At 47.2% G+C, this 16,967-nt stretch overlaps 1 protein-coding gene across 2 annotated transcripts in view; it reads right to left on the minus strand.

Moving 5' to 3' along the window:
* MAP4K5 (mitogen-activated protein kinase kinase kinase kinase 5) overlaps positions 1–16,967 on the minus strand; it is a 107,350-nt gene that overhangs the window by 31,433 nt on the left and 58,950 nt on the right. For both annotated transcript variants that reach the window (XM_082217027.1, XM_082217026.1), the window contains exons 7-15: positions 14,725–14,772; positions 14,588–14,630; positions 14,050–14,122; positions 10,772–10,903; positions 9,651–9,713; positions 6,574–6,655; positions 4,029–4,145; positions 3,692–3,770; positions 802–860 (exon numbers count right to left, since the gene is read on the minus strand). In XM_082217027.1, the coding sequence (XP_082073153.1) occupies positions 802–860; positions 3,692–3,770; positions 4,029–4,145; positions 6,574–6,655; positions 9,651–9,713; positions 10,772–10,903; positions 14,050–14,122; positions 14,588–14,630; positions 14,725–14,772 (696 nt within the window). The remainder of the gene's footprint in view (positions 1–801; positions 861–3,691; positions 3,771–4,028; positions 4,146–6,573; positions 6,656–9,650; positions 9,714–10,771; positions 10,904–14,049; positions 14,123–14,587; positions 14,631–14,724; positions 14,773–16,967) is intronic.

The raw sequence follows: 16,967 nt of genomic DNA on the forward strand, positions 1-16,967 counted from the left end.
ACCTTGAACTAGGAGCCCTGAAGTCTTCATTATTTTTATACTTATTTACACTGAAATATGCATCTGGCCTTTGAAAGCCAGTATCAGCTCCAGCACAGGAGGTGAATGAGAAGACCTGTGCGGGTGTCCAGCCCAATGTGGAGGGAGAGGCCTGGAAGCTTCTGGTAGGTGGTAGGGGCGGTAGGGGTGGTGATAGAAATGGAGGGTGTTATTAACCTTTTGAAGTGCAGGACGTCCACCTGCTTCAACTGGAGCGCAGACACAACCATGGGAGCTAAGCAAGACCCTCCACTTTACGGGGCACTTTGGGCAAACTGGCATTAATTTATTCTGTGATCTACCAAGACTGTTCAACACGATACATCGGGCTGGGCAGACTTCAGACTGGCTGGATTTACATTTGTTTTATTTTTTGAACTAGAATCCCAAAATCTGCCACTCAGAGCCAAGTACAAACGACATACAACTAGAATTAAAGGACAAGAGTGCCTCTGAGTTCATTCTGAGCAGTACTGAAACTGAAGTAAGCTCCCAGTTATTGCACGCAGATGGCCACTCCTGATCAACTTTTCCATCTCATCAGCTTAGCACCGGTGGGAAAAGCTCCTTTGCTGTTGGGAGCCAGAAACCCTTTGCCAATCTACTCATAATCACCAGTAGATCCCAATCTGCGTTCTGCAAACCCCTGGGGGACGTGTGTGTGCATGGAGCATGTGGTGAACTCATCTAGAGATTTCTGTAGAGATATGAAGTGGTATAAATAAATACTAAATAAAAAATAAAAATAAAACAAATCCGTACCACTTCATCTCGCGCTTCTGTTTCTTTCCTTAGAGGCGGTTCAAACTGCAGCTTGTCAACTGAAAGACATGAGGCATTTACAACTTTATAAACAAAACTTTTACAAGGCTTTTTTCCAACTGCAATGTCCCATGGCATAGCAAAAATGTTCAAAGTTATTAATATAAGCCACTTAGATGGTGATGATATATTTAATTATACCCCACCTTCTTCCCTGACAGGGACTCAAAGTGGCTTAGAAGAGCCTATTAAAAAGTTTTATTATCAGACAATTAAACAGTACTTCCTCTTAACATGCCTGAAAAGGTAGAGGGGTTTGTTTTCGGTTTGAAACACTCGCTTCTGAAACGCCACCCTTTATGAGGGGCTGCGATTCCAAGAACTACCCCCCTGCAAAAATGAAACTAGCAAGGAGTGTGTCTGCTTGAAGGAATATCAACTACCAACTCTTTCCTCTGGAACGGCATGCTTTTAAGAGAAGTTAGGCAAGAAGGCGAAGAAGGAATGTAAAGAGGATTTTAACCATGGTAGGATCCTCGACCAATTTCTTTTGGAGACTAAAATAAAACAATTGAGATTGTGGGCACCTGGCCCAAAAGCAGAGGGGAAGGAATCTCCTGCCGTCTGAAAGTTTTTTATTTTCTTTTTTTGCTATTAAATTGTTTTTGCATTGATTTGGGTTTTTTTTTTTACACTTTTTAATGGTTTTGATCTTTTTAATGTTGTAATGCGCTTTGATATATTTTTATGATTTAGCAGCATATAAATTTATTTTTTAATCAACCAATCAATCCATTTTAAAGTGAGGCAATAACACGGATCAACCACACGTTGTCAAAGGATTTTGAAGAGAGCAGCGCACAGGTCAGGAGGCAGAGCTAGCATTTTTTTGCACACAGCTATGACTTCATGGGGACGCGGGTGGCGCTGTGGGCTAAAGCCTCAGCGCCTAGGGCTTGCCGATCGAAAGGTCGGCGGTTCGAATCCCCGCGGCGGGGTGCGCTCCCGCTGCTCGGTCCCAGCGCCTGCCAACCTAGCAGTTCGAAAGCACCCCCGGGGGCAAGTAGATAAATAGGTACCGCTTACCAGCGGGAAGGTAAACGGCGTTCCGTGTGCGGCTCTGGCTCGCCAGAGCAGCGTTGTCACGCTGGCCACGTGACCCGGAAGTGTCTCCGGACAGCGCTGGCCCCCGGCCAATAGATGTGAGATGGGCGCACAAACCCCAGAGTCTGTCAAGACTGGCCCGTTCGGGCAGGGGTACCTTTACCTTTACCTTTATGACTTCATGAGCAACCCAGGGAGCAGCTACACAGCTACGACTTCATGAGCAACCCAGGGAGGCCCCATTAGCTAAAGTGGTGCTTTAGGTTAAGAACAGTTTCAGGTTAAGAACGGACCTCCAGAACGAATTAAGTAAGTAACCAGAGGTACCACTGTACAGTCATAACTCAGGTTACAGCTGCTTCAGGTTGCGTTTTTTCAGGTTGCGGGCCGTCAAAACCTGGAAGTACCGGAACGCGTTATTTCTGGGGTTTGGTGGTCGTGCATGCGCAGAAGCACTAAATTGCAACCCATGCATGTACAGACACGGGTTGCGAACGCTGTGGGTTGTGAATGTGCATCCCGCATGGATCACGTTCGCAACCCAAGCATCCACTGTATAAAAGAATTGTAGGTGTTGGTTAAATTTTATATGAATGAATCTATGTCTATAGCTACACACACACACTCTCTTACAAATTTTTTCATACAGATAAAGAATCAACTATCCCACTCAAACCTTGCAGCCAGTGTTCAGGCAATATAACCGAATAATGCAAGTTCTTACCCCAGACTACTATTTGCATAGAAGGCAATAGGCAGTTTTTAAATCTAAGTCTCTTGGAGACCTTTTTGGCAACAGATGGATTATTGAGACTGGTAAATTGTCCTCCTCCTCCTCATCATCACACCCACCCACCCACTCACCCACCCCGGAGTAATAATGAACACTTAAGCTGGTGCTAAATTAGGGGGCTGGACGCGGGTGGCGCTGTGGGCTAAAGCCTCAACGCCTAGGGCTTGCCGATCGAAAGGTCGGCGGTTCGAATCCCCGCGGCGGGGTGCGCTCCCGCTGTTCGGTCCCAGCGCCTGCCCACCTAGCAGTTCGAAAGCACCCCCGGGTGCAAGTAGATAAATAGGTACCGCTTACCAGCGGGAAGGTAAACGGCGTTCCGTGTGCGGCTCTGGCTCGCCAGAGCAGCGATGTCACGCTGGCCACGTGACCCGGAAGTGTCCTCGGACAGCGCTGGCCCCCGGCTAATAAATGTGAGATGGGCGCACAAACCCCACAGTCTGTCAAGACTGGCCCGTTCGGGCAGGGGTACCTTTACCTTTTAAATTAGGGGGCAGGCGTTTAGCTTTAAAATAGAGAAGTGAAGTAAAATATTTTCTCTTCACTCCAAAATGAAGATGAAACAATTAAATACAGGGTAAAAACAGGAATGGTCAAACAGAAACCGTAACGAGGTAAAAGGAAGTCAATAATATAACAAAATGAAAAGGTATTACTTATCAATACATAGGTATTTTTATTGTTAAAGCTGTTACGCCGACGTAGTCATTCTTTATTTATTTATTTTTTCTTAATTTTCGTTTTCGTATGATATAACTATATTAGTAAATAAATCTTAGATTTTCAGACAATATTAGAATGTATAAGTAAAGACCAAAATCAGTCTAAGAACAAATACTGCAAGGTTAGTTTCTATTGATTTTTAATGAATCTTTTTTGTTTTTAACCTTTGTTTTTGTGTGTGTTTTCCCCGTTATGTCTTATTCAGTGTATGTATAGATGTATGCTTTTGCTAATAAATAAAATAAAATAAAATAAAATAGAGGAGAAGCTCACAATTGATTTCAGACGCCGTCCTCTCTGCTCTGACATTCCGGTTGGTAGAGCGAATGGTGTGGCGAATAACCGGGTGCGGCTGCAGGAGTCAGAAAGGGAGACATCAGAGGTTGTGATACATGCAAGGCTTCATTGCCCACCGAAGGGAAATGGGGTGCCCCACATAATGGTATGGCTGCATGTTCATAGTTGCAAAGGGATTTTCCCCCCATGGAGGGAGCATCCCTCATATAAGCTCCCCACAATGAAGACCTACACAGGACTCCCAGGCTCGCCAGTTCCAAGGGAGAACGAGGCCTAAAGGCGAGGGAACTGCCCAGAGGAGGGACTCGCTCACCTCAAAATCGTCATCATCTGCCTCGGCGTAATGAGGGTGGTTGTCGGGATTGTTCACTTTGTCCAACAGTTCGACGGCCAGCGACCGAGAGAGACCGGGCTGCCCAACGAAGGTATGCTAAAAAAATATACACACATTGAAAGAATGAGAGGGTGACTTCAGGACTTGCCAGTCCATGTCAGCCTGGGCTGGATCCAAGCGACATAGACCTGTTCCAACCGCCCTGGACCCATTCTAACCAGCTTGGTCCAGTTTCAAATGACCTGCACCTGATCCAACCGGCCTGGACCTGCTCGAAGCTGTCTGGAACTGTTCAAACTGGCTTGTGCCAATTCAAACAAACCTAGATCTGTTCAAACTGGTTTGGACAAGCACAAACCAGCCTTGACCAGTTCAAACCAGCCTATACCAATGCTACCTGGGTGCCCTCCAGATGGACCATGACTCCCACCAGGCCTCGCCAGCACAGCTGCGGTGGGCACCAGTTTGGCAAGCGTTGGTCTACACCGGCTAGCAGAGGCTCTTCAGCTCCCTGGAGAAGCTGGGGCGTGGACAAGGGACTTTCTGCACAGAAACCAAAGCCCTACCATAAAGCTATAATCCTTCGTCTGCTAGCTGCCCCTGCGAACAGGAACTTTCCCCAGGCTGAGCCTTGGGTGTATAGGAGAGCCAGTGGGGTGTAGGGGCTAGAGTGATGGGCTCTGCTATGGGAGACCAGGGTTCGAATCTCATCAGTTGCCATCTCTCAGCCTAACCGGCCTCACAGGGTAGTTGTGAGGATGAAATGGGGAGGAAGAGAACCACACACACCACTTTGAGCTCCTTAGAAGAAAAGGCAGTATATAAATGTATAATAATAATAATAATAATAATAATAATAATAAACATTATGCCTAGTTATTCTTTGAGAGAATATCCCAAAACCACAGTACATGCTGATTTCATGACTGTGGTTAAGCTTTTTACAATGTTTTATAGACATCCCTGGCCGCCCGTTCTTAGAATGATTTTAGAATATAATTTAATTAATTGACTCTGTGATTTTATGTACACTGTGCTATTTTTACTTGTTGTTAGCCACTCTGAGCCCGGCTTTGGCCAGGGAGGGCGGGATACAAATAAAAAATTATTATTATTATTATTATTATTATTATTATTATTATTATTATTATTATTAATGAAGTGGCTCTTCTTTAGTTTTAATAATAAAATCATTATGTTTTTAGTGTATTTTACACCTTTGTTTCAATGTTTCTATTTGGGCTTTGTTGTTTGTTTGTAAGTTGCTTGGAGTTGCCTTGAGCAAGAGAAAGCAACTAACTAACTTAATTAAAAATAAATAAATGGAGCAATCACATGTGGCTTCTTCAAGATGTCTAAGGCATGCTGAAGTTTGCGTGTTACAACTTAAGTGAAAAGGCAGCTTGCTTCTTCAGCACTGCCCCAAAGAAAGGTTTCTCTTCCCATGGAAAGAGGTGGAAATCTGAGGTTGCCTCTGAAGCTTCTCCCCTGCATGGATTGTGAGCACAGCAGAGACCAAACACAGGAGGCTGAGCTTTATATCAAAAGGCTTTCAAGCACTGTCTCCGTGCGGCAACTGTAAGCCAAGAAAATGCCCCCAAAAACACATGCCAGCCGGAACAGCAGCCTGCAGCGCAACCAGGACTCCCTGGTCCTGAATGGGGTAACTGCCCCTGAAGGACCAGGTGCGCATCCTGGGAGTCATTTTGGACTCACCGCTGTCCATGGAGGCACAGGGTGACTTGGAAACTACAATTAATCCAGAATGCGGCAGCTAGACTGGTGACTGGGGGCGGCCGCCGAGACCATATAACACCGGTCTTGAAAGACCTACAGTGGCTCCCAGTACGTTTCCGAGCACAATTCAAAGTGTTGGTGTTTAAAGCCCTAAACGGCCTCGGTCCAGTATACCTGAAGGAGCGTCTCCACCCCCATCATTCTGCCCAGACGCTGAGGTCCAGCGCCGAGGGCCTTCTGGCGGTTCCCTCATTGCGAGAAGCAAAGCCACAGGGAACCAGGCAGAGGGCTTTCTCGGTAGTGGCGCCCACCCTGTGGAATGCCCTCCCACCAGATGTCAAAGCGATAAATTATTATTATTATTATTAACAGAAGTTTAAGAAGCGCTGGTCCAGGACATGCAACATGGTTTAGCCTTCCATCCAAAACAAGGCAAAATCTCCCAATTCTTCACTTTTCTGACAGCCTCTGCACTAGGGGTCAATTTGGGGAATTTTAGTATCTGTCTGTCTGTTTGCCTAAAGTCTTTGAGACACTTAAAAAATGTGATTCATCTAGTAGCGGAGGGAATTATCTCAGCACAATTTTAACACAGAGGCTTTTTTTTTGTAAAAACAAGAGGCTTTTTACATGCCTGGAAAGTTTTCGACATTCATCACGCATTACAGCGTTTAAAAAAGAAGTATGCAAGGCCTTTGGAGTGTACCCTGGAAGCCAGAACATTTACTCCACTAGTGGGGGTGAGATTTTACTCTCATCTTTCAAAAAAGAAAGAAAACAGGCTTACAGTAAGAAGTTTATCAGCCGCGGGCCTCTTCTTTGGGTTTTTTGTAAGTGCTACTTTCACAAAACTGTGAAATGTCGGTGACCTGAAAGAGAGAAAGAGAGAAAACGCAGCTTTTATCGTATGTGGTGGGTCTGCATGGTGATTAAAAGACGTTCCGATTCTGTATTATCAAAGTTTTTTTATAATGGGCAACCATTGCACAATAAGAAAATGAATATAATAAAAATACAAAATATAAGTGACACAAATAAACATATATTCAAAGGAAAGTCAGCAATAAAATAAACTAAGCATTCTTAAGCAAAGTTCAACGGAAACAGCAGCAGCGGCTGCGCTGCTTCTTGTACCTCACCATTCTTATAAATGCAACCTTCCCCGCCCTGGTGTCGTCCAGATGCTCTAGACTACAACCCCCATCATCCTTGACAAACTGGCAATGCTAGCTGGGGCTTGTAGTTCAGAACATCTGGAAGGCATCAGGTTCAGAAAGGCCGGTATAATGTATGAAGGATCCCAATTTCTGAATTATTATTATTTATTGAATTTGTACGCTGGCCTTCATCTACAGACCATTCCTGCATTGCTCCATCTGGTACGCCGGCTGAGACCCTCCCTGCCCGGGGACTTTCTTGCCAGAGTGGTGCATGCTCTAGTTATCTCGCACTTGGACTACTGCGATGCGCTCTATGTGGGGCTGCCTTTGAAGGTACTGTTTCAACCATCATCTGGAAGTATTATCTCCTTTACGTAGCTTAAGAGGAATCGGGAAAAGGTCCATGGATAACTCATAGCTGTACTCTTTTTAATTCCAGTTATTAGAGGTTGACTGATCATTAGGGGGCAAGTGCAAAAGATAGGAATTATATCATCTCTATCTGAAGTAGAGGATGGAATTCAACATAGCAAATGTTGAGCTATCCAAACTGCTTTCAAAGGGAAGATGGAGCATGCTGGTTTTCTCCTGCTCCAGAGGGCAAGGCACAAACCAACGGATTCAAATTACAAGAAAGGAGATTCCAACTACCGTATTTTTCGCTCTATAAGACGCACCAGACCATAAGACACACCTAGTATTTGGAGTAGGAAAACAAGAAAAAAAAAATATTCTGAATCCCAGAAGCCAGAACAGCAAGAGGGATCTGGCTTCTGGGATAGCCTCTTGCTATTCTGGCTTCTGGGATAGCCGCACGAAGCCTTTTCAGGGCAGCAGGATGAAGGCTCCCCCTGCCCGGAAGAGGCTGCCAGAAGCCAGGACAGCAAGAGGGATCGCTGCTGGCTTATGGGACCTCTTCAGGGCAGCAGGAGAAAGGCTCCCCCAAAAGTCCCCAAGAGCCACACACACCCTCTACGGTGCTCTTTAAAGGGAGCGCTGAGCAGAGCCTCCTGCCTGCATTCGCTCCATAAGATGCACACACATTTCCCCTTACTTTTTAGGCGGGGAAGCGTGCATCTTATAGAGCGAAAAATACGGTAAACATTAGGAAGAACTTTCTGATGGCAAGAGCTGTTCGATAGTGGAATGGACTCCTTCGGGAGTGGGGGGGGGACTCTCCTTCCTTTGAGGTTTTTAAAGCAGAGGCTAGAAGCAGGGATTCTTGAGCTGCGATTTCTGCATTGCATGGGGTTCCACTAGATGTTTCTATAACTGCATGGGCCTTTGGTCGGACCCAACCTCAGAGATCTTCTTAAGTCTTATGCATTCCCCTTCCATCTGCATTGGCCCTTGTAGTGCTGCAGAATTAAGAAAAAAGTTCAAGTTTGTTCCCCCCACCCCACCCCCCCAACTGTCTGGGTTTTTGGGTTTTTTTTAACTACATTTTTTGCCAAAAAGGGGAAGGGAAGAACAGAAGGCCAGTGCAACTGTTGTGCAAACTGCAAAAACATCTGTAGCAAAAGAATGTGGTTTGACTGTCTGGGTGCTGGAAAATATGGCTAACATGGAGATCACAACTGAACTGCAGCCTATAAGAAAAACACACGCAGGCAAAGAGGGGAGGCAACACAGTAGGACGATGCTGCAACTGACATAAGCGGGAGGCAAATGAAATGTCAGGCAGACCAACCTCCCAGAGGGTAAGGTAACCTAACTTCAGAAATGGCTTTTGTCCTTATTCTAGAGAAATATCACTTCTTAAAAACGGAGATGGAGCAGAGGCAGAGGGAGGCCTGCGAGAAAGCAGAAACTTGTGGCCTAAAATCCTTTCCCTCACCTCTTAATCGCACCTCCAGCCGTATGCTGGAGGACGGGGCACGGTCAACTGAGAATACTTCCACTCTTACCTATCCCTCTGCCTGGTCAGGCACAAAGCAAAAGTGGGTATGCCCAGCCTGAAGCGACTTTTGCACGTACCCTAAAAGAACTGCAGGAGATGGGTGTCCAAAGTGATCCTGTGAGGAGCCTTTTGGTTAAAAAGAAAGTAAAGGTAAAGGGACCCCTGACCATTAGGTCCATTCGTGACCCACTCTGGGGTTGCGGCGCTCATCTCACTTTACTGGCCGAGGGAGCCGCCATACAGCTTCCGGGTCATGTGGCCAGCATGACTAAGCCGCTTCTGGCGAACCAGAGCAGCGCACGGAAACACCGTTTACCTTCCCGCCGGAGCAGTACCTATTTATCTACTTGCACTTCGACGTGCTTTCGAACTGCTAGGTTGGCAGGAGCAGGGACCGAGCAACAGGAGCTCACCCCGTTGCGGGGATTCGAACCGCCGACCTTCTGATCGGCAAGTCCTAGGCTCTGTGGTTTAGACCACAGCACCACCCGGGTCCCGGTTAAAAAGAAAGGCAACCATCAAAGGATTGTTCTGCCCCATGACTAGAGTGGAGGGAGGGGCGATTTGAGGGGCTGCCAGTCAATATCAGCAGGTCAAACTCTTTCTGCTCCCCATACCCATCCCTTAAGCCCACTTTGGGGGGGGGGTTGATGGAATATGCTAAGCATCTCTTTCAGCCACCTTCAGGGGTCACCAGCACCAGCCAAAGGGCACCCCTATTGGTATGGAAAGGAACTAGACACAAACCATCAAGGGCGAGACCACTGGAAGAAAAAAAAATGAAAAAGGCACTCCCAGACTTACCATTTTGTTTTTTCCTTTAGCTTTGGAGGCTGAAAGTTGCTTTTGGACATTAGGAACAAGGCCCTGAAATACAAGGAAACCACCCCGTCAGAAGTGCACAACACAGCTGTACAAGGAAAGGATTCAAAATAAATTAAAAAATTGTCCAGTAGCACCTTAGAGACCATATAGGTTTGTTCTGGGCATAAGCTTTTGTGCGCATGCACACTTCTTCAGATACCATGCATGCACATGAAAGCTTATACCCAGAACAAACATAGTTGGTCTCTAAGGTGCAACTGGACTATCTATCTATCTATCTATCTATCTATCTATCTATCTATTTAGACTGTGTCAGACCAACATGGCTACCTACCTGAAGGAAAGGATTTGTAAGGGAAGAAAGGGGTTTTTGACTGGAGTAGACCAAGAGGCGCCTGCCAGATGGTTTGGACTACAATTCCCATCTTTCCTGACCATTGGCTCTGCTGGCTGGGGATGATGGGATTTGCAGTCCACAACACCCCTAAAGATTAGGAAGAACTCCCTGATTGCACACACCGAACTGATGGTGGAACAGGCAGGCAGGTCAGGCTTGATTCATTTATCTGTGAGCTGCCTTTTGGGGCACAGTCCACTCAAGGAAGCTCATAGTATCGCGCAAACACGGTATCAGCAACCATCTAAAAATGCCAATATTATAAATGTTGCATTTGCAAAAGACTGAAGTGTTGTGAATCTGTTTCCTCTTTTGATGATGCTTGCACATTTCCAGACCAATTAAAAAATACCAACATAGAAAATCTAAAAATAACACCAACTGTGTTAACTGTCAATTAAAGAAATAAGGTTTTTTTGGGTGGGGGAGGACCACAGGTCAGTAAAAGCAAATTACAGAGTGCTAATATTATTCTAGGGGGAAGGTTCTCCTCTTTCTCCAGCCAAAGGCTCTGTAGCAGGGGCAGGAGAGAGGACCACACCCCAAGGATACTGGAGTGTTGAGTTCCCTGCCTTGGCAAGGGGGTCGGAACAAATGACCTTTACGGTCCCTTCCAGCTCTCAGATACTTGAGTTCTTTTTAACACTCGTCTACTTCAGGGCCAGAGAGAGTGCGAGGAGAGGAGCCCTTCCTGTCCACAGACCTCATCGGATGAAGATCAAACATGGGTGGCTGCAGCTCTCCAAGCTCGATGGCCGTGATGCCCACCGCCCAGATGTCGCACAGCTGGTTGTAGCCGCCGTTCTTTTCTACAGCTGCAACTTCCGGAGCCATCCTTCGTGGGGGAGACAAAAACGCTGTCAGGCGGCAGGAAGGGCCAAGACCTCCCCCACCTCCCCTTGGTGCTTTTGAATGAACCCAAATGCCCCTCCTGGGCTTGCAGCCCAGGCGTGGGGAGCCTTTCGCAGCCCCAGGGCCACATCTTCTCGTGGGCAACCTTCTGGAGGCTGCATGCAGAGCCAGAGGCATAAAGCCTCTTACCCGAAAGGGTTCTTAATTAATCATCCCTCTCTAGGGCATAGACAAGGGTGAAGCAGGACAATCAAGTACCTTGTGATCCACAACAGCCTCACCCCTGTCCCTTTTAAATTTATCCTAGTGTTTTGAAATGTTTTAACTCATGATGCCAATAAAGGAATTTGTGTTTGTAAAGCACATGGGCCGCAGGATGCAGCCCTTTTGTTTGCACAGAAGTTGGCATTCCCAGTTATGCAGAAGTCAGAGGTTTCTACAGAAACACATACTCTCACACACATCCTCCCCCCCCCCCAAGCAAGCAAGAGGTGTTATTGCAGTCCCTTAAGGGGAAGCAAGGGACATGGGTGGCGCTGTGGGTTAAACCACAGAGCCTAGGACTTGCCTATCAGAAGGCTGGCGGTTCAAATCCCTGCAACGGGGGGAGCTCCCATTGCTCGGTCCCAGCTCTAGCCAACCTAGCAGTTCGAAAGCACGCCAGTGCAAGTAGATAAATAGGTACCGCTCCGGCGGGAAGGTAAACAGCGTTTCTGTGTACTGCTCTGGTTCGCCAGAAGCAGCTTGGTCATGCTGGCCACTTGACCTGGAAGCTGAACGCCGGCTCCCTAGGCCAGTAAAGTGAGATGAGCGCCGCAACCCCAGAGTGGGTCATGAATGGACCTAATGGTCAGGGGTCCTTTTACCTTTTTAAGGAGAAGCAATGAGGACACATACCCTGGAAAGAGTAGGGTAGCCTGAGGAGGCAGGCCTGGGGAGAGTCCTAAGGGCTAGACAAAGAAGACTGGAGAACTGGAGCCTGGCAGAAACATGCTGCTGTCTACCAGGTGCCAGACATGCCGCCTGGTCCTGCAGACTTGGGAGAGACAGCAAAAGGAGGAGGCTGACTGCGGTGCGGGCAGAAGGCAGACAGGGAGTGCTTTGTGGATCTCTTTTGCAATAGATCACCCGGCTTTCTTTGTCTCCGAATTGTTTAACAACAGCCGCTCAAAGTGGCTGGGGCAACCCAGCCAGATAGGCAGAGTATAAATAAAATAAAATAATGACAATGATAATGATAATGATAATGATAAGTAACTCCCACCCCTTCCTTAATTCTCAGTGTATGTCTGACCTTCTTTGTAAGTCACTCCTTTGTGCTTGGCTCCAGCTGGTGGACCTCAAGGAGTCTAGGGTGGAGCAGGAAGGGGATCCCACATACCCCACCGGGTTTGTGGAGCTTTTGGTAAGCCAGCAGCATTAAGCTATACTGATTGAGCTGTTGGTGCCTCCCTTAAGGAATTTTGGGGACTGCAGTTCTGAGAATGCTGAGCCACTTCTTGGAACAATTCCTTCAAGGAAGACTTGACCATTAATTAGCCCAGCTGAAAAACCTGGTGCACCCATCCTCAATTTGTGCACAACCGACTGCAAGATCAGATTGTTTTTTATTTTATTGAGGGCGCACTTGCAAATTCAGCCTTGCTTCTGCCACCATAAGGACTTTTGCAGAACGAACAAAGTAAAGGCAGGATATTTATAATTCTTTTTTTAAAAAAAGAGTGAGCTGAACATAACAACCTGCATTTCACAAGTTGCTCATCTGTGCTACTTCCATGTTCATCCGAAGGTTGCTTCCTTGGCTGACAAAAGCTGCCTATTCCTGTGAACAGTGTAGGAACCCAAGGTGTGTAGGAACCCAAGGTGTGTATATATACAGTGGTGCCCCGCAAGACGAACGCCTCGGAAGACGAAAAACTCGCTAGACGAAGGAGTTTTTCGTTTTCTTAGCCGCTTCGCAACATGCATTTCCCTATGGGCTTGCTTCGCAAAACGAAGCTTGCCCCGCAAGCTCCGGGGATAGCGGGGAAGCGCAGCGCGTCTTCCCCGCTGTCCCCGGACCTCTTTTGAAGCAAGGGGCAGCGGGGAGAAGATCGCTTCTTCCCCGTTGCCAGCCCCGCAATCTCCGGGGACAGAGGGGCGCGCGCCTTCCCCTCTCTCCCCGGACCCCTTTTGAACCAAGGAGCTGCAGCGGGGAGAAGCGATTCTCCACGCTGCCCCTTCCCTTGCTTTAAAACAAGTCTGGGGACAGAGGGGAAGGCGTGTGCGCCTTCCCCTCTGTCCCCGGAGATTGCGGGGCAGGCAACGGGGAGAAGCAATCTTCTCCCCTCCGCCCTTTGCTTTAAACAGGTCCAGGGACAGAGGGGAAGGCGCGCGGTGCTTCCCCTCTGTCCCCGGACGGTCTCCATAGGAATGCATTGATTGATTTTCAATGCATTCCTATGGGAAACCGTGCTTCGCAAGACGAAAAACTCGCAAGAAGAAAAAACTTGCGGAACGAATTAATTTCGTCTTGCGAGGCACCACTGTATTCACCTTCCAGTTTCTAAAAGTTGTTGCAGCTGAGATATGTGTGCATCTGTCTCACCTGTGTAGACACCTTGTATGGGCTGTTAAAGCAGAGGTGGGACACCTTTTTCAGGGTCACATTCCCTCATGTACAACTTTTTTTTTGGGGGGGGTGTCACATGCCAGTTGTGAATGGGGCCAGATGCAAGAGTAGACAGAGCAACGGATGCAACTGTTAAGGTCACACTCCAGCCATGCTACACAAACACAAACACCTCCATCCTGTCAAGCAAGCATCATTTCCATAGTTCAAAGACTGATTCCAGCTTGGCAAAGGCACTGGGAAGGGTCTCAAGGGCTTAAAAGAGGACTGGAGGGCCGCATTTGGTCCCCACGCCTGCCTTAAAGTGAATCAGCAGAAGGTATTCAGCAGCAGCGGAAGAGGTGATTCTCAGAGGGATGCCCAGCCAACGAAGTCAGAAGAGAGCTCAATAGCTTTGAGTCTGTTTCTACCAACTCACTGCATCCTCAACTCCTCTTTCTGCATCCTCATCGCGCAGTCCAGAAACCCTGCCTCAGCATCCCAGGCCCTTGTTTGAATAATCCCAAGGAATTTATTACCAGTAAGGAGTGCCGATAAACGACTTCCTCTTTGCGATGGTGGCCGTTATTTTCGCCGCGACGCCAAAGTCAGCTGCGGGAGAAAGAGTGGAAGATGTTTTCTAGAAGCTGGCTTTCCATTTCACGCAGGCCAAGGAAAAGGCTCTAAGTAGGCTCTCTTGGGAGGGGTTGGGGAGGGTGAAGAGAGGTATGTGTGCCAAATTTGCATTGGTGCCGGCCACAGGGGCCTCACTCCTTGCCTCCCAAGCTCCCACCCAAACTGGAAGGGGCAGATGAGTGGGTGAAACTGGAGGTTGAATTAAAAGGGAATTAAAAAAAACTGCACAATTGCTTTAGGGGTTGGAGATGGCACAGGAGCTAGCTAATTAGTCCGACCCACATCTGGCTTCTGTGACATGCACAGCATGACCTCAAGAAGAGAAGGTACATTTGCACTGCCTGAAGCAAAGATGCCTCCGAGACGGTCTCCGCTGCTCTGCAAATGTTACACATGTTTTTAGTCTCTCTCAAGGAAGTCAAGAAGAGGAAGCAAACTTACCCAGCTTGATGTCCCCATGGTCTGTCAGCAGAATATTTGCACCCTGAAAAATAAAAATAAAACTTTAAGTTTACAGTCACTCACCAACACCCCCCATTTCTTTAACGGAGAAAGAGCTCCATTCAGGAATGGCCTACCTTAATATCCCGATGCATTTTGCCTTTCTTGTGCAAATAATCGAGCCCCTAAAAAGAAAGCAGCAGCAAAGATGAGGATGGAACTCCAAGATGGCCTAAGAAATCAAAGGCCAGAGTGACCAGAACCAATTCCCCCACGAGATGACGGGCTGCTGCCTGAGCCCCACTCACCTGTCCTCACTAACTTTAAAAGAACTGCTGAGATAATGCATGCAAAATGTTTTTAAATGAATCCTTATGCAAACACGTTACTATGCTTTATTTGTTATTATTGTCTGAAGGATAGCTCAGTTGGTAGAGCATGAGACTCTTTAATCTCAGGGTTGTGCGTTCGAGTCCCACGTTGCGTGAAAGATTGCTGCATTGCAAGGGGTTAGATTAGATCAGGCACTTCCAACTCCCAAGAGACTGTGGTCTACTCAAAGTATAAAATAACTGTCAGTGATCTACCCACCGTCATTGGAGGGAGGGAGGGGTGTGCGTTTTTTTGGGGGGGGGGTTGGCCACAGTTGTTGAGCTTTTGGGGGGGCTGGCAAGAGGGGATGGCAGTGCAGCAGAAAGAGGGAGACAGCGCTGGAGACAGGGATTTTGTTTGCACCATCACGACCACGATCACCCAGGCGATCTACCGGTTGGACAACCCAGGATAAGATGACCCTCAGGGTCCCTTCCAACTCTACAGTCCATGACCTTGCTCCTCTAAATCACTAGAGCTGGAGGAGACATTGTGATTCATGATTTGGGGGGGGGGTCCCTGTTCCCCAATGTGGTTCAGCAAAGCAGCTCTCATGTGCTGGTGCTCTGCCTCATCCACAGAGAATAAAACGGAGCTGTGAAGAGGAGGGCTAAGAGTGAGATATCAAAAACGTTTGCTTCTGGGTGAAGGTATTTTTAGTACAGGTGTCTCAGTATTATCTATCACGCTCTCTTTGGAAAGTGTTCTGAACAGAGCCTTAAACCGCATCTTAGAAGGGCTTCTTTTAGTGCTGAATTAAGACTCTAATTGAGTACATATTCAAAGATCAACCTTTTACACCCACAGAATCTCAGCTTGGGTGGGATAAAAGACCATCCCCATAACATGGCTAACAGAGAGAATGAGCAGCCCTTCCTGTGGACAGATGGGGCTGCATTGAGGCAAAGCAGGTGACCTGCCAGGTCTCCACTTCAAATTGCAGATGGGCCACTTCCTTGGTGACCTTAGGGCGGTATTTCTTAGACTTGGGTCCCCAGATGTTGCCCTGCTAGCTAGGGATGATGGGAGTCGGAGCTGGAGCCCCATGTTTGAAAAATGCTGCCTTTGGGTATCCTCTTCCACTTGCGAGGTGGGAATAAGAAATGATCACCTACCTTATTAGATAGCTGTGCAGATTCCTGAGAGAAAGCATGTGAAGTGCTTTGAACACAGGAAACCTCTATTAATTCTATGTATATGCAACAATCTCCACTATATAGGTAAAAATGTAAAGGTAAAGGACCCTTGGACGGTTAAGTCCAGTCAAAGGCGACTATGGGGTTGTGGCGCTCATCTCGATTTCAGGCCGAGGGAGCCGGCGTTTGTCCACAGACAGCTTTCCGGGTCATGTGGCCAGTAGGACTAAACCACTTCTGGCGCAACGGAACACCATGACAGAAACCAGAGCACACAGAAATCTTCCTGCTGCAGCGGTACCTATTTATCTACTTGCACTGGTGTGCTTTCGAACTGCTAGGTTGGCAGGAGCTGGGACAGAGCAACAGGAGCTCACCCTGTCACGGCCCAAGAGACTCAGTGGTTTAGACCACAGTGCCAGCTGAAATATGAAGCAGTGAACTAAAAATCCCAAAGCCAGACTACGGTGTTTAACAATTTGTCCTGAGCAGTGAGGAGGAATTAAAGAACCTTTTAATGAGGGTGAAAGAGGAAAGAGGAAAATATGGTCTGAAGCTCAACATCAAAAAAACTAAGATCATGGCCACTGGTTCCATCATCTCCTGGCAAATAGAAGGGGAAGAAATGGAGGCGGTTAGAGATTTTACTTTCTTGGGCTCCATGATCACTGCAGATGGTGACAGCAGCCATGAAATTAAAAGACGCCTGCTTCTTGGGAGAAAAGCAATGACAAACCTAGACTGCTTCTTAAAAAGCAGAGACATCACCTTGCCAACAAAGGTCCGTATAGTTAAAGCTATGGTTTTCCCAGTAGTGATGTATGGAAGTGAGAGCTGGACCATAAATAATAATAATAATAATAAATTTTATT

The sequence above is a fragment of the Podarcis vaucheri genome (genome assembly GCF_965113315.1).
Source record: "Podarcis vaucheri genome assembly, chromosome: 1".
NCBI lineage: Eukaryota > Metazoa > Chordata > Lepidosauria > Squamata > Lacertidae > Podarcis > Podarcis vaucheri.